Source organism: Egretta garzetta, unplaced genomic scaffold, assembly GCF_000687185.1.
Source record: "Egretta garzetta isolate BGI_Z169 unplaced genomic scaffold, ASM68718v1 scaffold59, whole genome shotgun sequence".
NCBI lineage: Eukaryota > Metazoa > Chordata > Aves > Pelecaniformes > Ardeidae > Egretta > Egretta garzetta.
In genome coordinates, this window is record NW_009267230.1 from 5,123,894 (window position 1) to 5,148,121 (window position 24,228).

Genomic DNA, 24,228 nt, shown 5'->3' on the forward strand with positions numbered 1-24,228 from the left:
GTCACAAACCAATTCTGTATTACAGATCTGATTTATAGGTCCCTGAAATGTAGTGACTCTAGACTTCATCAGATTTTTGGATCCGATTCCCAAGAGTAGATTTTATCTCCAACCTGTGCGAAAGCCTGTGAGTCACTTGAATTCCACTAGTTTTTGCATCCAGCAAGGAGTCCAACACTGAAAGCCAGAGAAGTCTCATTCCAAGTTCTGTATCCCCTTACTGGTCTGATTCATTCAATGCTGACTCCTTTTAGCTGAGCTCTGCTTGAGCTTCTGAACATGACATTTTTCTAGCCCCCTGCTCGTAACCATCAACAGCAGGCATTCTGGCTGTAAGCATCCACCTGTTCATAGGTGCAGGAGGTTCATCTATAAATGCAGTTCTTGACTACACACTCTTTGTTTCTCCTAAGTGAATGGCAGTGAGATGGATTTAGTCCCTTAGGTAGTTTGTTGGACTACATTATATGTTTATGGGTTTAAGAGAAATATAGGTATGATTACATGCAAAGTTTGTCTCTGTATGGGGAAGAATACTAAATAAAAGTCCACAAATGGGTAATATAACATTAGGAGATTCTTGTGTAAGTGCTCGGTCATGTGTTCTGGTTGAAGGCTGGTGTTGTGAGCAGATTTTGAATTGGTTTATTATGTATTAATTTGCAGGCCTGGACACTTCAGATAACAATAAAACACAAATCTTTCCAAAGGAAAAATTCGTAGAGGAAGGTTCTGACATCACTCTTTGTTGCATTGGAAGGAAAGGTCAAACCATTAAGCAATTCTTTCTACTCCCAGATGTTCATGTTTTCAATCACACAAAGGGTCAAGTTGGACTTCTCACTGTGAAAAATGTGGCACATCAAGGAGTGCCTCACATCACTGTCTACTGTCAAGAGTCTTGCAATGAAGAGCAATGCTATGATAATGAAATTTTCTTTGTGGGTAGTAAGTGAATATTTTCTTACAGTTCTGTTTTCCTGTTGTTATTAAGTCAAGAATGGCTATGGGGAAATGAGGGAGAAAAAAAAAAGCTTGCTGTAAGTTGTCATTGCCCTGTTACGTCCAGCTGAACTCTGTTTAATGTCTGACATCATACCTGTACACTTGCATACAGAAAGCATTAAAGAATAGCATTGAATGTGTTCAGAATAATCTCATTAATTGATCGTAGGACACGTGACTGATTTTTAAACATACAGGAGTTCAGCTTCATTGTGTGCATGCAGTAAAAACTCAGCACAGTCCCCCTTTCAAAGGTCAGTAGCAATTTTTACAAATAGAAAACAATACAGATTAAATTAATGAATATATAACAGAGAATGATAACATACTCAAGTGTTTGGATTACAATTAATTTATGGTGTTATCCTGATTGTCTCTGAAGAGTGGTCATTGAATAAGTATAATTGAAATAATAGCATCTGTAGTAAACCAAACTTTGTACATACCCGTTATTTCTAGTTTGTTAATATAGTCAAATGGTTGATGAATTTTGCATTGACTGCCGTGCTGTTGGTGTTTTTTTGTTATTCCCTCTGACAAGAACCACCTGATACACCTAATGATTTTTCCTGCCAAACTCAAGACATGAGAACAGTGACATGTACTTGGAGCCAAGGAGGAGACACCTATCTTTATGGACGTCATTCACCAAAATACACCTTGTCTGAAGAGTAAGTCTCCTCATTGTTGTACTAACTCTGGCCTGTGCCATACTGAATAGTCATGCTCTTCCCTTTAAAATCTGTGGAAATGTGTTTTATCCTTGTTGCAATTAGCTGCATGCCTCTTTCCAGCTCAATGATCTGCTTATTTAACAAAGTTTGAGCAGTGCAGAACTGCTCTGAATTAGACTACTTACAACAAAGTTGCGGGTCCATCAGACCAGGTTCTGCTTGGTAAAGCTTGTTCTAGCCATTCTTTTGGATTAATTTGTTTGGATATCTTTCAGTAGGTATGAAGACACCCTGCAATCAGGATATAGATAACTTAAAAGTATAATGTAATTATTGGGTAACACACACAACAGATAACTAGGATTTAATCATCTGGTAGGCTGAATATTAGCATGTTCACAACCCATTGACACTAATACTGACTCAACCTGATGATTCCCAGCTAACCCTTAGTTAGCCTGATTAGCCTCAGTTCTTTTTCTTTAGGATTTTATAACTTTACATGCTGGTTGTTCTCCTCTTCAATCCTTAAGCTAGTAACAATCCTATCTCAAAAATCCTACTTCTGTCTATAATTGGTATGATTTCAGGTTGGGGTTTCCTCCCCCCCCCCCGTAAAATCTCTCTGCAGACTTCCTCACAGCTTTTTCTTAGCAGTCTGAGTCAAGGTTTCACAGCTGTGGCATATCAGATCTGGCCTTCGCTCCTTGATACAGAGGCATCTAAATGGAGAGGATAAGGGCTTTACAGCAGGGCCTGCAGAGAAAGGGGAACTCATAAACAGGACAGATGCCTCATCACCACAACAAACTTCCATCAAAAGATCTCAGCAGAAGGCAGGCCATCATTGCATATACCTTCATGGTCTCTGCATCATTCAATTCCATTAAGATATTATGATGGTGATTTAAAAATGGAAGGTTAGAAGATGCACTTGAAATTAATGCTTCATTTAAAAGCATAATGGTAGACATGTGAATGGTTTAATTTTTGGCAAATAAGTCCCTAGTTTAGAATTTCAGTGGGGAAATCACTAAAATCAATTTAAGCTGTATCTTAAAAGGGTAAAGTAAACTTAGCTGTATGTTAAAAGGATAGCAATTTAGCTGTATTTTAACAGGGTAAAAGTAAACTTAGACTTTGAAGAAAACTTCAGAGAACACCTATATTCATCCTACTTCAGGCTAGGGAAAAGAACTGGGTGAATTCTTAGAGTCCCACTCAGGCTTATTTTTTATGATGCTGTATTCTAGTTGGGCATCAGAAATTTCAACATCTGTTGACTGTACGTTATGGAAAAATGTCTTTCTCTCTTTTCTTCCCCCCCCCCTTCTTGATAGGTATTCCCAAAAACCAGTTCCATGCACAGTAAGTTGTTCTGAGCAGTGCTCGTGTTCTTGGGATGTAGGCCAGCAGAGGATCTGTAACATCACAGTGACTGTGGAAAACCCACTGGGAAAGAAAACTGCCACGGATGTTTTTGATGTAACTCACAGAAGTAAGGTCTTTTCTATGTCTTTGTTGAAGGTTTTTTCTTGCAGGCATTGTCCTCCTTCTGATCTTAATACTTCAGTGCCCCAGTTTAAAGTATGGAAGTCCTTGATTTTTATCTTCAGTTTTTATTAGTTACCTGTCCCTGTGCTATAGGTATCTGCTGTCTCTTCAGTTTCAGCTTTGCAAAGTTGTGTTAATAGTAGAAGACAGCTTCGCTCCAAAGGCTAGATTTGGTTATTGAAATGACGCCTTAATGCTTAAAAACCTGCTGTTTTGGTGAAGTTGGTCCATAGTACACGAAGCAACATGATACAAGGATATAAAATGGGGAGTTCAAGAAAAATATCTGTGTGGACTACTTGGGAATTCAGTCCTTTCTCCAAAATGTTAGTGCTGTTGTTACTCTTTCCAAAATAAATGGAGATGCACATTTTGAAAAGTGGGTAAATAATATTACTAACACCTCTACAAATGAGATGTGATACAGGTGTAAGCAGCTGTTGCCAGGAAAGAGGTGATAGTACTAACCTGTTTTGGTTCTAATATAGGACAGTAACATCCGCTGTGCTCCTATAAGGGAGGAAGAGTAGTTCATCATCAGTGAAATAAAACAGGTATTCTGTGAGCTGTGGTTCCTTCTTCCCTGTTAGTTGTGTCCTTTATCACAGTGTGTGCCAGGTCCCCTAAGTGCCTATCTACTCCTCCCTCAAAACACCTGGCTATTTCCAGTTCTTCGTGTGTCCTCTAGCCCCACCACATCCACTTCAATGTTCCCAAAGTCCTGTGGCCACCTTACCTCTTTCAAGAATCAGGAAGCAACATGTGCTTTGCTTAGTTCTGAAGCTGACGGCTGATGGACTGGGAGGCTGCTGGTGTAACTGCTGTGTTCTGGCAGCGCTTCCTTCCTCAGAGGCACCAATTACTAGTTTTACTAGACACACTTCATCATATGACTTGTAGGAACATACATTAAATGCCTGTCTGTTAAATTTGTCTCAGAGAGGCATAAGAGTTCAAAAAATGGATTATTTGGTTGTTTTGTAATGGAAGAAATAGAGCAGGAAAAAAGTTGAGGAGTAAACTGACAGGTTGTAGTGAGACAATACAATATTATAAACAAAGTTTTAATAGGAAATCAGGCTAAAATAGGTTACATTCAATGTACTAAGTACATTGAAGCTTTACTACAAGTTTCTTTTTCCAGTTTTAGGGGTTGTTACAAGTTAAAGAAATTATAGATAGTATTTATGATGAGTTAACCATTTAAATAGTGATTGCTGTAAAGTCCTTTGTGTTTTCCCTGATCCTGGACATATTTACAGTAGAATTTTCTTTACTTAAAGTTTGTCAGCAAGTAAAGGAAAACTGAAGTCCATCGTTTCCAACTCTGCATGTGGTAGCTGTGACCTTCTGTATCAAACACAAACTCCTTTGAGTCTGGAAGTTCTCAAATTCTAATTCGTGGTCCATGACATTCTAGGATAATGGCTAAAGCTGTAAACATACCATTCACTCTCATTGCCGTGTCTTATTCCTTACAATTGGACTGATAATATGGGAGAGTTTGAGATGTGCTGCTCTCACTGAACACTGCTTATACAGCAGTAAAGAATCTCAGAAATATTTTAGAAGAAGTATCATTGGCATTGTTTACCAGAGGGTAACTACTGGCAGGAGTCAATGTAAGTTGTGAATAAAATTTCCGGTGAAGAGGCTGGATTCTGAGGTGTGTGCAAACATTACTCACCACACTCTGTGAGGAGCCTCCGCCAGACCCTAGATTAGAGAATTTGACTGGATTTGCAATAAACGTCTCTGACTCTTTCTTTTTTTCCTACATTCTAAAATATTTCCAAGTCAGCACAAGGGATTTCTTTAATCTTGTATAACATTTGCTTGCATTTACATTCTGAAATTAAGTTTTACTAATTTGTGTCTGCTTCAAGGCCAGGTTGGATGGGGCTTTGAGCAACCTGCTGTAGTGGAAGATGTCCCTTGGAAGGGGGGTTGGAACTAGATGATCTTCAAGGTCCCTTCCAACCCAAACTATTCTATGATTCTCCTAGACTGGTAGAAAAATCTGTATTTCTTGTTTGCTTTTACTACTCAGGTAAAATACCTTAAAATACTTTTGTGTATATTTTATGTTTTACAAGAGCTAATTCAGATTTTGCATTGGCAGTTTATCCTGCTGCACCTTTCCAGCTGTGGGAAGAATGCACAGATACAGAAATCACATTGTATTGGAAACATCGAAACAAAGGAATTGAACTCTTTTGTCAGACTGAAGTGCTCCAACCTGATGGGAAAGTAGACTTGGTATGAAACCTGAATTTCACACACAAACCATAGCAAGTGTCTTTTTGATGTGAGATTAAAAAATAATTCCCCACCGATATGAATACACTCTAAATCTTGTGAGCGTGTTGATGTGTCTGTTTTCTGGATTGCTTTGCTCCCAAGCTCTACACCGATGTGGTCCCTGTGGGAAGCCATTTCTGGCACTAATTCATACTCCCAACACTTCTTACACTGCTGGATGAAGTGTTTGGCATGACTGGTCTGCCTGTGTGGCTCTGTCCTCTGCCAGATGGGTTCTGAGATTTGTTGAAGCAAATGAAAATACTTATGGGCCTTATAATTGCTGTTAGCTATGGCTAATTTTTGATTTGTCATGTTTTTATCACTCATATCATCTTATGCACAAATGGAGGAGAGGTGTGTTGAAGGCTTTTTTTATACTAGTCCAGGAGCTTTCTGCGTACTGTTGACTGTACTTGATGGTAGTGTGTCTGGTTTCTAGTGAGGGAACCCCAGAACAGTTTTTCTTCCCATCCTCTCCCATCTCCTTGAAGATTATTTGGGTAGACTCTTTGTCTTGTTCCACCTCTTTCATAAACAGTGAGGCTGACTGACTCTTTGCATGCGTACTGCCATTTCTCTGTAGCCCTTTTCTAGCTTGCCTCTAGCGTATTAAAAACGAATTATGAAGATCAGGATCAGGCCGTGTTCTGTCTTAAGCATTGCCCAAGAGCTGTTAGATCAAATAGCTGCTGCAGTTGACCATTGCAAGAGAGAGTTTAGAGGACAGGCTTAAAAGCATGCTCACTTTTTGACTCTTACCAGAACTCACCCTGTCTCTTAGGAGGGAGTGGGCACAAAGGTTGGGGAAAAAATGGAAAGAAAAGGTAGCTGTAGATGCTGTGCATAGATCTGGAACAGCATCCTGCTTACGTGAATGGAGTGAGACACCCAGACTCTGTGAGGGTAAGATCTCAGTAATTTCTCTCCTTGATGTAAAGAGTAGTCAGCTGACAGGTTGTGAGTGACTCCTACTCAGTTACACAGAGACTGCTGGCAGACCTCATTTTGGATCTCCCAGTCTTTTGATCTTGTGCACATTTTTTTTAATTTTCTTTTCTTTTTCTTTTTTTTTTGAGTATTGTTCTATGATTAGCTTTTCCAAGTCAAGCTTAACTGGCTGTTATAGCATCTAGAGGAAGAACTACTTTTTTTCAGGCAAAAACCTCTTGCTAACGAAGCTGAACTGAGGTCTAACTTCTGTTTTTCTGTCTTACAGCATAATAGTTCAGATATGCACCTCCATTATGCCAGTGTCACTCTGGGTGGACTGCAACCGTACACTGAATACACAGTTAGGGTACACTGTGGGGCAGCTAAGCATTTCTGGAAGTGGAGTGAATGGAGTGAAGCCCGGACCATCAGAACAAAGGAAGCAAGTATGTCCAGCCTATTGAGGAGGATATTATTTGCTTTCCACTTCTGTTTGCTATTCGTTGCTACTCCTCTGCTGTGTAGCTAAAGCAGAGGCCTGTTGCATGCATAAAAGTAGAAGCACACTAAGGAACTTTAAGAAGGCGGGTTCTTAAACAATTCCCATCCTACCTACCAGTCTCTGCCATTTCATCCAGTGCAGGCAGCGGGAAATCCAGATGGCTGGGAGGATGGACAGAGTGAGTTACAGTGTTCCATGAGGGCTGCATGAACGGTGCAGAGGTGGGAACAAGCACTTGGGAACAGCAAGCAAAGAAAGATTTTACAGGGAAATGAACCAGACACTTGTTCAGAAAATAGAATGAAGGGCGAAAGAAGTTAGAGGATAATATTTGGACAAGACCTGGGAGTGATGGGGAAAAAGAGGGTTTGAGGGTGGAATTTCTTCAAATGGGAGGAAGCAATTAAATGGTTTATCCTTTCTTCACCTACAGCATTTTTGTTTTGCTGTATTTATTGCAGGTCCATCAGGGAAACTGGACATCTGGAGAGAAATTACACCAGTTCAGGGCGGGCGGAATGTGACCTTGTTCTGGAAGGTGAGACATCACTACAGAAATGGAAACAAACCCCTTCATAAAGGGGTTGGAAACTTCTCCCATGAACTTTAACAAGTTTGTGTGTACTTACTAGCAATTCTGTATGAAAAAGTCTTTTAATAATCTAAGACATATTATATATAACCTATTTCAGAATGTATGTAGCTGTATGACGGTATGCTGTCCTGGTATTTCAGATAAATACTTCTGTTTTTTTAAGTATTATAACAAGATAAATTCCATTACTGAGATATCTGCATTTCCATTTCAACCACTATATGTATGCATGTATGGAATAAGTGTTTCTATTATTACAGAAATAATATATCCTATTAGTTATTAGTTCTAAATGCTCCTCTCATATTTTTTCAGCAAAATTTACTGAGTAATTGGTGTCTACCCCCATAACTTTTTCTCCAGCAAGCACCAAGTTTTCGAGCAAATGGAAGAAGTATTTCATATGAAGTAACCTGGGAAAAAGTAGAAGATGGCTCTAAGCCTGAAAGCATCTTCCTTTCATCAGCCTACAATAACACAAGGATTTTTATTGATAACCATTCCTACAGAATCAGTATCATGGCAAAGAACAATGTTAATTATTCACTTCCTTCAGTATTGATCATCCCTAGAGCTACAGGTAACAGCAGTATTTTCAGTTAGATTTTCATTATTAGAGTTTTGTTTCTACCTATTTTATGTGAAGCAATAATTTATCATTTTGGCGGAACAAATTAACCTGGCCTGTTAACTCACATCACTGCTATCTGGAAATTATTACTGTATTTTTGCCTACAGGATGGTAACTGTATGTATATTAAGCTTAAGTGCCTTGATCTGTCCCTTAAAACAGAAGGTCTGTTTTGCACAGAAAGTCTCCTCAGAGCCTCCTCAGACCTGCGGCAGGTGCCCTGAAAGTGCAGCCAGTGGCTTGCAGGGAATTCCTGTGTGTTATTAGCCTCTTGTGAGTTTCTGTTTATGACTCCAGGTTACTGCAGTTGAGTTCTTTTTATGAATATATAGAAATAGTTACTGGATTTTTTTTTGAGCTGCCAGCTTGCATCATACGAAGAGATCAGCTTTCAGCGTGTGAAAGATACCCTATGTCTGATAGCGAAGGAATTCAACTATTTTATTAATGTTTTAACAGCTTAGCATAGAAACTGTATTGATCTTCATTTATGAATCTGAGGTCTCATGCAGGAAAATAATAAGAGACACTGTTTTGTTTATTCCTAGGCACTGAAGAGCTTAAAGAAGAACAGGTTAATGGTACAGATGATGGTATTTTTATTTCCTGGGAGCCCAGACATATATATGACAGTTACATTATCGATTGGTGTAACTTTCCGATGTTGCAGCCTTGTGATTTGCAGTGGAAGAGATTTGGGCCTAACACGTCCAGTGCTCTGATCAACTCAGGTGAAAGCTGAACAATTTTCTTTCTGATGTTTGTGCTGCCATCTTTCATGCTGTGGGCATTAATTGAATTTAGGAAACAAATCCTGTGGAGTTGAAGTCTGTGCAGTGCAGGTGTAATTCTTCAAAGGCACGTGGCATCATGCTTTGCCTAACAAATGAATTAGACACCACAAATGTGCCAGCACCGTTAAGCCTAGGCAGTCAGCATAGTATTTTGGAAAAGTCAGCATAATATTTTAGGTAAAAAGTCTTCTGAGTAGCTTGTGGTAACATCTTGAAGGAGAATGGTGAGGTTAATGAAGGAGTTAAAAATCTTTTAGCAGGAGAGATGCAAAATGGAGCCCTGCCTTATCTGTAACACAGATCAGAAGTTTAGATTCGGGCAATTTAACACCGACTGTGCAGTGAGAGGTTTAGTGGTGTCAGTGTACTGCAAGTGATGTGTCTCAGCACCAATCCCTGCTTAGGACCAGTTGTGTGTTTTTTATCTCAGTGGTGGCCATTAGACCTAAATCCTTTCTGGCTGTGTGAAAGTTGCTCTGATACACTTCCACAGCTGCAAGAATATAGCCTTCCTGGAGTCTCTTGAGCTGAGAGTTCACGTTGGAATGAAACATGTTTGAACAAAATGTGACTGAACGCATTTCAGTATGCAGTAGAGGAACTGCACCTCAATTCATAGGAACACATGGGAGTCTGTGTCCTTACTGAAGGAGAGTGCGGTAACCTATGGAAAAAATTCTGTCCAGTTCTTCAGTGGGTTGCAGTTGGTTAATCTGAATGGGAGAGGATGTTGGTGAGGATAGCATGGAATCCTGATGCACGGGTACGTGTCTACGTTAAACAGTCCAAAAGATGACCTTTGTCTGTGCCAGGAACAAAAATGAAATTACCTTGCTCTTTGATACATTCAGAGACATCTTAAATATTCCAGGGCAACAAAAACATACTAACCCTCCTGCCCCCAATTCTGTCTTTGAGATAGAATAAACGTGTTCAGTTCACATTATGTGCACTAAGAATTGGTTTATCTGGTGTCTCCTTCAGTTGCTTTAATAGCGCAATAGCACACAAAGATTTCTAATGGATTATAGACCTCTGCAGAAAGCAGTTAAGTCAAAGCAAAACCAAAAGACAATCCATAACCTATTTTTGTAATCAGTTCCACTATTTTCTAGCTGCTTTTGTTCCGGGGGTGAGATACAACTTCCACATCTATGGATCTGTTGCTGATAGAGCCTCCTTACTGGAGAAGAAGACTGGTTACCTCAGGGAGCTACGTAAGTTGGCAACATATTTAGGGTTTGTGTATTTGCTAAATTCATCTGTTACAAACAGTGCCACAGCCTTCCTCCTGCAACTAGCTAAAAATGTATTTGCTGTGTTGTTTCTGTATCATCAGCAAAGCATTTAAAAGTTGTACAACAATGTACACGGCCTGACACCGAGGATATTTGACGAGTGCAGTGACCAGGTCGAGTCCATGTTAATTAGAACAGCTAAACAAAGCTGTGATTAGCAGTCACTGCTTTGTGTATGATGTGGGCTGTGTGATGGCTCTGTGAAGTTGACAGTGTTTATGGGGCACTTTGGCCTTGTTCAGCTTTTAAATACAAGTAAGATATAAACAGAAACACCGCATGGGAATTTAGGCATTTTTCAAGTGAGAAGATGAACATTCTTGAAGAGTAATGGCAAGTTTAACTTGAATTTCCCTTCTTCCAGCTCCTCTGGTTGACCCTAGTGTGGAAAAAGTTGAACTGACTTTCAATGCAGTAACACTATTTTGGGATTCTTATTGCACAAATGAGTCACAGGCTGGTTTTGTAAGAGGCTACCATGTTTATGTGTCACCTATACAAGAGAACTGCAGTTTGAAAGGATCTGAAAGCCACGTTCTTCCAGGTAACTGAGCTCTGGGATTTAGGAATTTGTGTAGTTGATATAGGTGAAAGACTTTGTGGCAGTTGCTGGTATTGCAGCCTCTTAGAAAGTTCACATTAGGCAGGCAAATTGGCTCATCAGGTAATATAGGGATTTCAACACCTGCTGCTTTTGAATCCTCTCTGATGCTTGAGGTGCTAATGGGTGGAAGTGGGTCCTGGGTATATAGACTTATAGCCCCCATCCTGTTGTCCATAGTTCCTTTTAACTCCAGAAAAGATTCTTGCAGTACTGTAGGAGGAGTCAAGTTTCTGCCTCTTGTGATCTGAGTTCTGGATGAATTTTGAAAACATCTGTTTGTGGTCTACTTGGATAAGAGTCATATGAAGCATGTTAGTTTTACAAGTATTTGGGGTATTTTAGAAACAGATGGGATACAATTTATTTCCTTCAGAATTGGAGCACTGTGTAAATTCCCCATTTAAATTCTTTTATAGTGAAAGTATTTGTGGCTGTGCTTTACAGTGGGAGTTTGTTCAGCAAAACTGAGCCGGGTGGCACAAAGCCATGTTTAACTTTTATATCTGATCTTCCTGCTCCGTACTCAAAACTGCTCCAGATGACTTTGCTCCATTACAATTTTCAGATGTTTCCAACATGTTATGGGATAGTTTTTTTTTTTTCTTCCTTGCCTCTTCTTCCAGTTAGGTCATGTCCTGTATCAGATTCTTCTGCTGATTAGACTGGTACCAGGCTGAAAAGCTTAGTTTGAACTGAAGGAGGCTGATGTAGGAGCTCCTGTGGGAACTAAACTAACTATAGAAGTACCATAATTCTGCAAGTAATCCCAGTTAAACTTTAAAATGTTTAAATTGAAGATTTCCTGCTTCCCAATTTGTCTGAGCTAGCAGGCAAGGGGTGTGGCTGGGAATAGGCAAAATACGCTAACCCTTTTCTCCCTGGGGTCTGGGAGTTGCACAATAGAGAGGCAGCAAAAGAGTTTTTTCAGGCAGAGATTTCTTGCTTTCAGTTATCTTCAAAGAACTTGACCTGAGCTTGAGGGCTACAGGATTCTGGCAAAAAAAAGGAAATGGCAATACCCAAACAGTTCTGTTAAGAAGCTCTAGTAAGAGGAAATTAAAACAGTTGGAGCTTTTGACAGCAAGTTTTAGGTGGTCTGCCAGAGGGTGGGCAATACTGTGGACAGTCCAGTGAGAAGGGATGTGAATTCAGCCCGGTGGCAATGAGTCACGATGCATCATCCTTCTTAGAAGAAAGTGTGCAAATTACAGAGAAGGCAGGTTGCAAATGTTCTTGTATTTCAGTGGTCTAGCGGTTTGAGTTAAGCTGATTTGTAACATTTTGGGAGACCGTATTGCAACCTTTCAGTACTTAATGGGGTGTCACAGAGGCACACTAAAACTAACCCAAATGAAGGACAAAGCTCAGACAACTTTATTTCACAAACCGGCCAAAACCACATAAAAGAAGACAAAACCAGGGGTAAACCAAAATCAGTCAACACTCCAATAACATTTAACACACAACAGGTTTGAGGTCTCAGTCAGGGTATTGTTACTATACGCCAATATAGACCAGAATGATGATCCAAAGTGAACCTGCCACAAGGGGACTTACAAGAAAGATGGAGAGAGACACTTTACCAGGGCCTGTAGTGGTAAGACAAGGGGTAACCATTTTAAACTAAAAGAGGGTAGATTTAGATTAGATACAAGGAAGAAATTTTCTACTGTGAGGGCGGTGAGGCACTGGAACAGGGTGCCCAGAGAAGCTGTGGATGCCCCACCCCTGGGAGTGTTGAAGGCCAGGGTGGATGGGGCTTTGAGCAACCTGGTTTGGTGAAAGATGCCCCTGCTTGTGGCAGGGGGGTTGGACTAGATGATCTTTAATCTATTCTGTGGTTCTGTGGTTCTATGATGCTGACTTATCTGTTTCATTTTAGATCATTCAGTGCTATGTAAATACACAATTGAAAACCCAGAAGAAAAGAGATACACTGTGAAACACCTATTGTCAAACACAAAATACAAACTAGTGGTTAAAGCATATACAGGCGGAGGAGAGACTCCCATTGCTAACTTTATATACATAGATACACCATTCAACTGTGAGTATCGACTGTGGAAAATTTGTCTTCTAGCAGAAAATACCACTCGGCAGTCATGGTTGTGAAACTTCTGATCCAAATCAGAGATGCCTGGTTTTGAAAAATTTGTTGGAGCAGAAGGGGGAGGGGTAGGAAAGCGCGAGGCATTGGCTTATGCAAGGAGACTTAATGTTTTAGGCTAACTAGCAGAGCAGTGTCTAAACCCTCGTGGTCCCCTCACAGAGGCAGCTCTGCCTCTTACACCTGTGTTGCAGCTCCCCTTAGCCAGCCTTCTCTTGTGCAGGCACAGACATTTGTACAGCCATGCAGGGAATCAAAATGGGGGCTTGATTAACCCAGAAGAGATAAAAGGAGAATGTAACATGTGTCTGTTCCCTGAGGGCACCAGTCAGGGCTCCCCCTCCGCCTGCTTATTATAGCCTCAACTCTTTGTGAAGTAGCCCAGGGCTGTGTCTTCCACCTAGAAGGAAATACTGAGATTCTTGTTAGCAGAAATCCTAGGAGAGCATGAACACTTGTGCAGTGTCTGTCTTGCTATAGTCCATGCATACTGGAGGTACAGATGTTCTGTCAGCGTCTTGGTAAAAATCTCTCGTCTTTGGGGATCTGAGAGAAAACCTAAACCAAATAGTTAAGTGAGGTTATCATTATCTTAACTTTTGGAAATTTACCCTTATAGTTAAGATGCCAACATGAGGGCAAATTAAAAGCTATCTATTAATAATTTAATTTTGGTAAAGGAAGTCAAGGTCCAAAGACTTACAGCTGTATCCCAGAGCTTCCCACCAAACTATCTTGCAACCACGGACCACACAGTTTTACCAGTGAGTTAGTGGCAAGTATCCCACGTGGGCTTGATGTTATTTTTGTCTCAGAAACTCAGGCTATATTGACTTTAACAGGTGAGAAGTGGAAAACAGATTTTTATTTTTCTTTCACAGCAAACATGCTGTACCTTCTAGTCCTGCTAGTGTTGGTTCCAGCACTAGTAGCAACTATATGCCGCTGGAAGATGAAGTGGTAAGTTGTAATGCATTTTTCTGTTGTAGGCAGAGAATGTAACTAGTGTAATTCACAACCCACAGCTGCAGCTTGTTGCTTCCAGCCTGTTGTAAGGCCTCTTGCATTTTTTCCTTTGGCTGTCCAACTGTGCGGATGTTGTAAGTATTTGGCTTGCGGCATTTCTGGGACACTCATCATCTGCTGCTGTTTCTGCACACATCTACGTGTGGCTTCTACTGGTAGAATATGCTTTGATGAGAGAACAAAAACATCATTTGTTTTACTCTCTTATTTCCAGGGTGAAGGGGTGCTGCTGTCCTGTCATACCTAGTCCTCACAAGAGCAAAGTGCTGTCATTCAAAGAGTTTAAGGTAAGATCACTGAAAAATTTAATTTTTCCATTCTTTGATTAGTAAAGTTTCAGAAAACTACGTCTGTTGCTGTAAAAAGTGAAAGCATAATTGGGGTATAAGTGAAATCTTGTGATGCGTTAGAAGTAGTATTGCTGTTGAAAACCCATCACCGTCTGGACACGACAGACCAGACGATACCGCGCTTTGCTGGGCCTGTGGACTGTATCCCCCTGCTCCTCCTGCCCTACAGGTCCCTCTGCTGTAGGGCACAGCAGAGCAATGCACTCGTTTCAGAATTAGTTGCAGGGGGTTCTGCCAGGTCTGGCTGGGAGGGAAGGACTGGCAGAAGACCTTCCACTGCTTCTGCTGGCCCTTCGAACCAGGGGCTGCTGCTTCCATGCTGCATGCAAGGGAGTTGCAAAACCATGAGTGTGCCTTTACCCTGCATGCGTGGGGCTGCTGCTGTCTTTGCTGCTGGTGCTCTGGAACACCAGCACTGGCGGGAGGAGTCTGTACAGCCTCCAGTACTGCCGTCCAGTTGCTACTGTTTCAGACTAAAAACCCTACACAGCAAAAACCTGGCCAAATGATTTTTTTACTCTTTGAAGTAGAGGGACATTCTTCCTTCTTCAAATGTAGTCATATTGAGTTGACTTAAAAAAGAAATCTCTAAGTACCCTGGTAAATTCCACATAAAATACAGCATCCAATGAACATTCTGTACATATGTTTTCTTTCAAACTCTGTTCCTTTATTTGAAAAGTCCAAACTAAAAAAAATGTGTAAGACAACATTAGAAGTGCATGAAATAATCACTCTATTTCCTTTCCTCTGGGGTTCTTTCATTGAGTAATTTTTTTGTTTTATGATTCTCTTGTAGATCAGTTCCGAGAAAGTACTGAAAATAAGTGACTGCATTCCTGACATGCTAGCCGTGGACAGCAAGGCCGAAGTCCACAAGTTGCACGTATGGAGCCAGTTGTCCTCAGTGCCAACAGAAGATAAGATTGATGGTCACAGCTCTTCCTGGATTTACCCTAATGAAAATGAAGAGAGAGACTTCACACCCACACCTACACCTCAGGCTCATACTTGGTTTGAAAATTTTGCTTATTCCTCTCGTCTTGCAGTTGACTCTGATCCCTATCAAATACCGCAGACACCAGAAGCAAGCAAGCCAGAACTGTCAGTAGTGCCGTACCAGCCACACTACTATGACATTTTTAATCACGATGCTGCCTCAACACCCAGAGAAACAGCCGGCAGAACGACCAGTCTGAGATACATTTCACAAACAAACGTGCACTGCCTAGGGAGGAGGCTTTGACGTACTCTCTCCTCCACCGAGTCCAGCCCATGTTTGGTTACGTAATATAAATAAGAATTTTGAAAACCACAACAACTTTCTCCGTTTGATGAAGACTTTCACAAGCCCAACTGCCCTACTTCTGTTAATGCTGCAAAGCTCTTGCTTCAGGACTAGTTTAAAAATACTGAACGTGTGCACAGGAATGATGCTTGCTGTGGTTTCATCACAAGTTGCAGGCATTACGTAAGGCTTACAGGCTGTTTTGTGCTGTGTATGATGTAGAAGGTTAGATCACAGCAGTTTCTCATAGCCTGATGCGAGGAACTACCGTATTGTGCAGAGATTAAAAATTTATTCACAAAGTAGAGGAGGGAGTTAAACAAGCAGGTAGGGGGTTGTGCCCAAGGAGCATGTTTCACTTGCAGCCTTCTGCGTGCGCTCACTGGGTGCTCTGGCCACCCATAGCCCCTAGCAGTGCCCAGCTTTGGCATCCACCTCAGCCCAGGAACGGGGTTGTGTTTTCCCTCTCTCAGGTGGTGTAGGGAGCCAACACGGAAGGGTTACCTGCGTTCAGTGTGGCGCATTACTGAAAGATTAGAAGGAACTCTAGTAGGAGTGCACCAAAATCCAGTGATCGTCCTGCTCTTATTTCACCTGTCTTCTGTCTACACTTGGTGGGTGAAGGAGCACAGAGAATGGATTTTTATAGTACAGGCCCCCTGTTTGTGGGCTGCCGCTCCCATTTCCGGTAACTGGGGCTCCCCCCACTTCTCCCTTCTTTGCCTGGAAGAATGACCCTTTAAAATCCTGAACAAAGTCCTCTTAACTAAAGAAACATGGGGCATTAAGGGGAAGGGAACTGTTTTTTCCAGCAGGACAGCTGTTTGCAGGGGTGTTACCATGGAACGGTCTCCCCGCTTGGGCACATGAACTTAACTGCTTTTGGCGTTGCCGCCGGCACTTGTGTAGCAGGCCCCAGGCAACCGGGTGAGCCGGCACGGTCGTCGGAGGCATCGGTGTGTGAATCCCATTTGTGAAGAACAACATACTCAGGTTGCACATCAGCTAGATCTTCCAATGCTACTTTTGCATGTATTTAATATAAAAAACAAGATATGGAAAACCCAACAATCTTAATTGTAATGCTCAGAATCCCTACAGTAGGCAGTGCTGAATTCGGTCTTCCATTTTTTTTTTTTTTTAAAAAATCTGTACCTTTGTGATGAAGCAGAGTAGTTGGAATTGTATCTGAAAGTCTCATCAGATCACCCTTCTTAGTGCACAAGGAGCCCCTTGGTTTTGCCCAGATGTGATGCTGTCTGGACTCTTTCACAAATAAAAAAAATTCAACCTAAGAGCACAGAATAAGCAGTTCTCAAACGGGACAAATGAAGTGGTTTGTTTTTTTTTTTACAATTTGATCTTCAGCTAACATGTGAAAATGCAGTTATTCGCCTTCTCTCTGTTTAACTCACTAATCACACTTCCTAAAAACTGAGCAGCTGCCGACAGAAAGGAGTTTTGATCCTGAACCCCATCTAGGTGTTACGCTGTTGCTTATAGATACTGTTGTAATGCACATGAGCTGTCTTGGAACAGGAAAACCAGCAAGACCTGACCTCGGCTTTGGCCAAGACGAGCATTGACTGCAAAGAGAGGGAGAAGTCGCCTCCAGGCAGGCAAAGGTGAGGCCCAAAGGTACAGACACAAACAGCTCATTGTGGTTAGAGGTATCCGGCCAACGCACACTGTGCTGCGTCCAGGTCTAAGTCACAGACAGATTTACTTGAGAAGCAGGGGAAAAAAAAAAAAAACCCGCAGCGTAGTCCTTTCTTTCAGCCTTCAGACAGGGGAGTAAGGACACACGGCCGGTCAGGCTGAGCTGAGCTGCCGTTTGAGGGAGGACAGGGGAGAGAGGGGGCGGACGCTGTTCGATGGAGACACCCAGAGAAACTTCTCCTCCCTTTACGTTAATTTCCTTTGAGTTACAGTGAATGTGGAAGTTTGATACCAGGGGATGTTTATGACCTAGAACATTTCCTTCTCCAAAGTGTTTCATCACATCATACATTAATTGTGTAGTTTAAAAGCTTTACTGCAGGGAAAAGGCCAGTAAAGAGAAGGGAGCTGTTTTGCCACTGCTGAAGTAAAGCGTCCTGGCTGTGCATTTCAAGAAAAGGCCTGTTCATTTAAAAAGGCTGGGAAGGAAGCCTAAATTCAGAGTTACACATCTAAGGAATTCTGGTACAGAAGTCAGTCAAAAAAGTCAGGACTATCCCAAATTTCACCATGCAGCAGCTCCTCATGCCAGAGGGCAGATGTAACAATGCACAAATGCCTACTTTGGAGAAAGCTGCTGTGGCTGGGGCTTGGCTGCAGTAATTCGGCTCAGGGAGCGGCGGCGGGGTGAGACACGCGGGCCTGCGGAGAGTTCCTGCCTCGGGCAGCTCCCGTGGGCTTTCCTGGGGAGATCCTGCACCGGCCGCGAAACCTCGTTGTCTGGAAGCAGGGAAGCACCTCGCCAGGCGCCAGGGTGCTTGGCGAGGTGAGGAGAAGCTACCTCCTCCCCTCCTATAAACCCTGCCGCTCCCTGGCCCCGGTGGGGGGAGGTCCATGAAACCACCTGGGCTAAGAGCACACAAACAGGGGATCCCCAGGAGGCTAATGCCCTCCCTCCCTCCCGCCACAGGGTGCAGCACTAAAGATCAGAAAAGTGTGTTTGCATGGATGGGCAGGGGTGTAGAATTTTTTTACTTTTTTTTTTATTTTTTTTTTTTAAGACATCTGTCTTGCATTAATGGTTGAATGAGTTCAAAACTGTGAACTCCTGTCATTTTTTGTTTATAATTCAACTTTCACAGCTGTTGTTGAAATGCTAATGCTTAAGCCTTCACATAATGGAAAACTATTCATTCTCTGTATCAGTATGCTAAGTTTTTAAAATAAAAATGGTGTACAAACTACTAAAGGGTCCCCTTCTGTTTTTACAGGACCTCTTACAAAGCATTAATGTAAAATATATTTTTGACAAAAAATGTTTATTTGGAAAGCTTTAGGTTGTTCTAGTTAATTAGTAACTTACAAATGTAAATAAAATTCCAACCCATTTCTAGCGCTGCGAGGTACATATGAGACCAGAACAAATATAAGTTTAAGTACATTTTATTAACAATGCATCCCTTTGATAAGATTACGTTTCAGGAGGCTTTTAATGCCCATTGACATGAACTGTACACACTATACAAAAAAAAAAAAACAAACCCAGAAAGAAAACCACACAAAAAAAAAAAATCAACATGGGCAATAGCATTTTGGGACAAGCCTCTGTTTAAATTATACACAGCTCAATGCAATATTCTTATGGAAAATATATAAATACTTTTTCTTTCTATGTTACAGGTATACAATATAAATCAGATTTCAATGTCTGTTCAGTGACCTACAAACACTAGAACCTCCAAATACGTAGCAGCGTATTACTAAATAAAAAAAAAAGACCACACAGGACAGGGAGAATAAATCTCGAGATTTTCCTTGATCCCTTCCCTCCTCAGAAAGATTAATTCAGATAATCTCTTGTAATACAGTTTTAGGGATGCTGACAGCCCAGTATTGGAACAATTTCTCAATTAAATCTACAAAATGTCTGCCTTTCCCCCCTTAGACATGGCATCTTGTGCTAAAACACCCTATTCAGTGGCAAAATGGCATCTTACACTTTTTGGCATAAATTACATTTCTGGAAATAGTGTATTTTACAAAGCAACTCAAGCAAAATGTGCAATTTCTGTATGCTGTGGCATTGCTATCCATCTATATCACAAAAACAGTCCAAAGAAAATCCACGTTCTTTACTGAGAGTACGCATCTGTTGAAAACAAAACTACCCAGGAAACCAGAATTAGGAGTTAAACAAAAAAACAAGGAGATGGGGGACTCCTCGGGAAATTCAAACGTGGCGTCTAGCGTGTTCCCAAAGGTCTTCTACAGTTCCTGGTGCTTACTCTCACCCAGCAGAGCCTTTAACAAGCATGTGGTAACAGAAGTGTAACTTAAAAAAAAAAAAAAAAAGTTACAGGACCTGCTTTCAGCCGGCGCCAGTGCAGCTCTGAGGAATGGGGCTTGTGCGGGGCCCTGCCGGGCGGCGAGCAGAACCCTCAGCGATGCTCCAAAGCCCGGCAAGGGTTCTTCCACTGCGACTGCTCAGCTTGAGCTCACGCTCACTTACAAGGTAACACCAGCTCCCTGCAGCCCGAAAAGCCAAAAGCCAAGTTCAGGGCACAGACTAAGAAGCTGCAACAACCCTTTCACCTCTCACTGGGCTTTGATGACTGCCCGCTTCTCCAACCTTTCTCTTGAGGCACCTCGTAAAGGTGCTGTAGGTTTTTTTAGTCTCTGACTGCAAATCACAGCTCTCATTCACAACCACTACATACGTTCCAAAATAAAATGACAAAAAAAGACGAGGAGGATTCTCACCACTGGCTTTCAAAATGCTTATGGGGGCAGCTCACCTCAGCGCCCCAAGCCACTGCGCCCTGCACCACCGAACACTTCGGGGCTTCGTTGCGTCTCAGGGAGAAACAACAGCAGAACCCAGTGAGAGCAGGTTTGTGTCAGGTCAAACAAGGACTGTCAGATGAGGAAAAGCGACTGTTTTCAAATACAACGTGCCAGGGGCCCAACACACAAGTTAGGCACCCCAGAGCCTGAGCTGGGAGCATTCGGCGCCTCTGAATTCCAGACAGCTGAAAAGGTCTCTCCCTCCAAAAGGAGACCCACAGCACCCGGCCTCCTCCTCCTCCTCCCCGCCCCGTGGAGAGAAGTGGGGAAGCGGCTGGGAGCCCCTCGGCCAGCGCCCTGCCCGTGGGAAAGGGCTGTAAAAGGAGAGCTAAGAACAGCCGGCCGGCCGCTGCAGCAGGCCGACGGCGGCCGCTTTCGCAGCCAGCCGCTCCTTCCCACAGCGGCGGTCGCCTCAGAGCCCAGTATTCTCTGGGAGCACGCCGAACCGTTCAGGAGCTTTCTTTGCCACAGCAACCAAGCTGTATTTCTGTACGGTGTAAGCGAATGCTACGTGCTTTAATATGCGATATTCGACAGCATCACCAACCGTCGCGATTGGAAAAACACAGAGCAGGTGGTCTGTCAGCTTCCCTTGCAAACCCTTCTAGGAGAAGTGGAAGGATTCTTTATTAGGGTTCATGAAAGCACAATTTTTTATTTACTGCTGTTTAGAAGTTTTATCATGAAGCAAATAAAACCCCAAAACAAGAACTTTTTGAGGGATATTTTCAAAAAGAAATCTATAGAATTATAAATTCACAGTTTATAACTAGGCCAATATAAACTTCCTTCAATAACAGTATCCCTTCATTTGCCAATTAAAATGAAACATTGATCTGAGCTTAATGTTAATACGCAAATTAACTCTAGAAATGTTGCATGTTATGTACAGTACAGACTTTACATCCTTGATGCATACTTGTTGAAATCTGCTGACACTCATACACTTTCGGAAAACAAACCACGTTTCGTAACTGAATTTGCAGCCATAATTTGTACGTCAAGTTTCTGTCGTCATGGATCCCCACGCAAGCGAGTACTTCAGAACACATAAGCATTTCAGGATGGAGATACTTTAAAAAAAAAAAAAAATACATTGACATAGTTTTTTCTTACCTTTTTATAATCAGAGGCCTTCCTACGGTGCCTTCTAGATTAAGTGCTATGGGTTAAACTGGTAACAAATGAATGAAGGTGTTGTTTTTAAATACAGGTGCTAAAACTTGTTTATTTTGCTTTAACTGCAGAAAAATAACATGGAGTTGTTTGACGTAACCCCATCTAGTTATTAAAACAAATCTCTCATACTCTAGCCTAACTGAGGTAGTGTTTGAAACTACTGTATAAGGTATGCTAGCCCCATTTTTGGGAAAACTACGTTATTTCCTTTGGAGTTTATACCACTATTTGGTCTACTGTGATTGACATTTTGGTTTTTACAGAAGCATTTGTCCAATAGTCACTGGTATGGTAATGTTTTCAGAGCATTTCTAACATGCCTTGACACATGGATATATTATTTGTGTCAACAGCCATACAAGAGTTCAATCAGTTTCTTTTTGCTCCTCCTTTCAGTGGGAACTCATGAAAAGATGACCTTAGGAACTGAATTTGACCATGAGCAGCAACTTACAACCTGCTTTACCAGAACCTGGTGGTATGCAGTGCACATGAGAACTCAGTGAGGTGACAGCTGCAAAGCAGTGCTTATGTGGCAAGATGAAATTTCCAATAAGAACAAATAAATTCTACTTTTCACTAGGAATCGTGTTTTACTGTTCACAGGACTACTTATTGAAATCTCCAGTAGCGTAGCTAGTACGAACAGAGTTATGAGCATCAGGATAAATTTCACTTATCTTCACTTAAGTATTAATCTGACAAATATAAAAAATGGTAAAAGTGAGTGGATAAAAATACATTCTACTTAGTACAGTCCAGCTGAATTATTCACCTATATCAAAATCAAAGGGTAATCCCTTCTATTACAGGCATTCTAGCAAAGGTGGCCATGCTACTGTATATACACATTTGCATATATTTATATTACCTTTGTATAAAGGCTTCTGAATCTTTAGATCCATGATAAAAGTGACAGGGATTCTTATTTTTTTTTTTTTTTTAAGCTTGCACTCGTTAATTTAGAAACCTCACCAGTAACGTGATAGAGGCAACTACTTCAGTCATTAACAGTCACTGTATCATTCAACTTTTGCAACAAGTCTTAAATACCAGTATAAAATTTTAAGTACTGCTGCTCCAAAATTTGGTACTTAAGGCTTTTCACTACAATTATTAGTACTATCTGATGCCTGATCACTCATCCATTGAAAATTCAAATAAACCTTTGTTTTTATAAAAGGTTGCTTCCATGGAACTTGGAAAACACATCTTCTCACAAAAGCAGCAATGATTAAATGTCTTCAAGTTTAGTTTATACAATATTCATTTATCTGACACAAATCATGCTTTTTAAAGGGTTTTAGTTAAGAGTTAAGACCAACATTTGTACTATATGAGCATGAGCGTAGAAACTGCAAACACATGCATATCATTCAGGGAAAACAATCTGATTTCAGCATTTTAAGTTTATATGATTTGTTATTTTTAAAATCAAAAACTGTAGTGAAAATCCTTAACTGGTTCCGGTAAGATACGCGTACGTAAATGTAATGAAACTGGAGAGACTGCTAATAGAATGACTTACAACTACAGCAATATTAAAATAACTTAAAGGAAACCTCAGATTCACAGAGGCTTTTCTTTCTGTCTGAAGTTACAAACCCCCAAGTAGTGTTATAAACAGTACAAAAACCAACAGGCTAACATAGATCCCCTTGTATCCACGACTACAGCGTGGCTCCCCATTGCTGGCAATGGAATGCGCCCTCGTCTCTCTGATTCCTGGTGTCCAGGGTTCAAAGAGCAAGGCATCATTCTGCTTCTCTGGAACAGAATTGGAAGTCAATCAAAAAAAGATGTCTCTGCATGTTGTCCCATTTTTTTTTAATTTATGGTAGAAAATGAAATGAAAACTTGTGGAGGTGTTCAGTGCTCGGCTCTTGCATATACTGGTAATTACTATTATTAAAACTATGGTAATGTTTCATAACTCCCCAAAGGACTCAAAAGACTGGGCCAGTAATTGGTTGAGGAAGAAAGTTTTCAGTTCAGTCTTCAGGTACCAGTAGCTTCTGGAACGGTCTAGAAGATGATGCTCCAAGCTTTTTATCCAGTCAGTCAGAGGTTGTCCGAGGATTTCAGAAAGTCTATATGCACCGTGTGAGACAAGAGGTCAGGACTCCACCGATGCATCGATTACTGGCTGTTTTGTGGGCATCGCTAAAATAGCCTCTGCTTCGTCATGCATCTAAACGAAAAGACAGATGAAGAATTAATGTTCCCAGATTTTGCTAGAGAGACATCACAAAATGGGTTTCCTTTAAGACATATCTGAAAGCATCTTTTATTCACAACACGACACCTGCACCCAGCCGGCACATTCTGGTGTATTCAACGCATCGGAACCCTCCGCTTACTTGTAAGAACTGTACATCTTGAAACAGCTCCTGAATGAACCTTCGAGACGGAAGGCGAAATGTACAATGTGCTAACAAGTAGGACACCTCAGAGTAAAGGCATATGTCATCAAATGCTTGGGGATACTTCTCCTTAATTCTGAAAAACAGAAAAAAACAAAATTTTCTAAGTCTTGAACAGATTTCCATCATATTTTAAAACAAACGTGTTCAATTAGATTTCGAATGTCATCATTAACAAAGTAGAACTCTTCGGTAAGAGGCATTATAAATCTGAAGAAGCAAGAAAATCAGAAGAGACAGCATTATTTTGTACCAAACTGGAAGAAATCTGTATTAATAAGATGAAACAGATTATGTAATCTGAAATTGTACGGAACTGCTGAGATCGCCTAGTCTTAAAAGAATAGATGTTGAAAAAAGAACTGTGTATCAAAGAATTGGCATCCACATGAATAGCAGTAATGAAAAATATGGAAAAGATAACTTAATTACCTGTTAGCATTTCTGAAACTAAAATGAGC

General features: G+C 41.2%; 2 protein-coding genes across 3 annotated transcripts in view; one reads left to right on the forward strand and one right to left on the reverse strand.

Moving 5' to 3' along the window:
• The window catches only part of LOC104133860 (oncostatin-M-specific receptor subunit beta), a 28,371-nt gene extending 11,715 nt beyond the window's left edge, over positions 1-16,656 (forward strand). The window contains exons 5-18 of the mRNA XM_035902756.1: positions 667-948; positions 1,547-1,676; positions 3,020-3,177; positions 5,356-5,492; positions 6,754-6,913; positions 7,431-7,507; positions 7,928-8,144; positions 8,744-8,926; positions 10,105-10,206; positions 10,652-10,831; positions 12,774-12,938; positions 13,880-13,958; positions 14,239-14,311; positions 15,174-16,656. Coding sequence (XP_035758649.1) covers positions 667-948; positions 1,547-1,676; positions 3,020-3,177; positions 5,356-5,492; positions 6,754-6,913; positions 7,431-7,507; positions 7,928-8,144; positions 8,744-8,926; positions 10,105-10,206; positions 10,652-10,831; positions 12,774-12,938; positions 13,880-13,958; positions 14,239-14,311; positions 15,174-15,620 — 2,390 coding nt within the window. The 3' untranslated portion in view covers positions 15,621-16,656. The remainder of the gene's footprint in view (positions 1-666; positions 949-1,546; positions 1,677-3,019; positions 3,178-5,355; positions 5,493-6,753; positions 6,914-7,430; positions 7,508-7,927; positions 8,145-8,743; positions 8,927-10,104; positions 10,207-10,651; positions 10,832-12,773; positions 12,939-13,879; positions 13,959-14,238; positions 14,312-15,173) is intronic.
• Positions 16,657-21,282: 4,626 nt separating this feature from the next.
• Positions 21,283-24,228, reverse strand: part of RICTOR (RPTOR independent companion of MTOR complex 2) — a 67,815-nt gene continuing 64,869 nt past the window's right edge. For both annotated transcript variants that reach the window (XM_035902755.1, XM_009647326.2), the window contains exons 35-36: positions 23,705-23,843; positions 21,283-23,535 (exon numbers count right to left, since the gene is read on the reverse strand). In XM_035902755.1, coding sequence (XP_035758648.1) covers positions 23,461-23,535; positions 23,705-23,843 — 214 coding nt within the window. In that variant the 3' untranslated portion in view covers positions 21,283-23,460. The remainder of the gene's footprint in view (positions 23,536-23,704; positions 23,844-24,228) is intronic.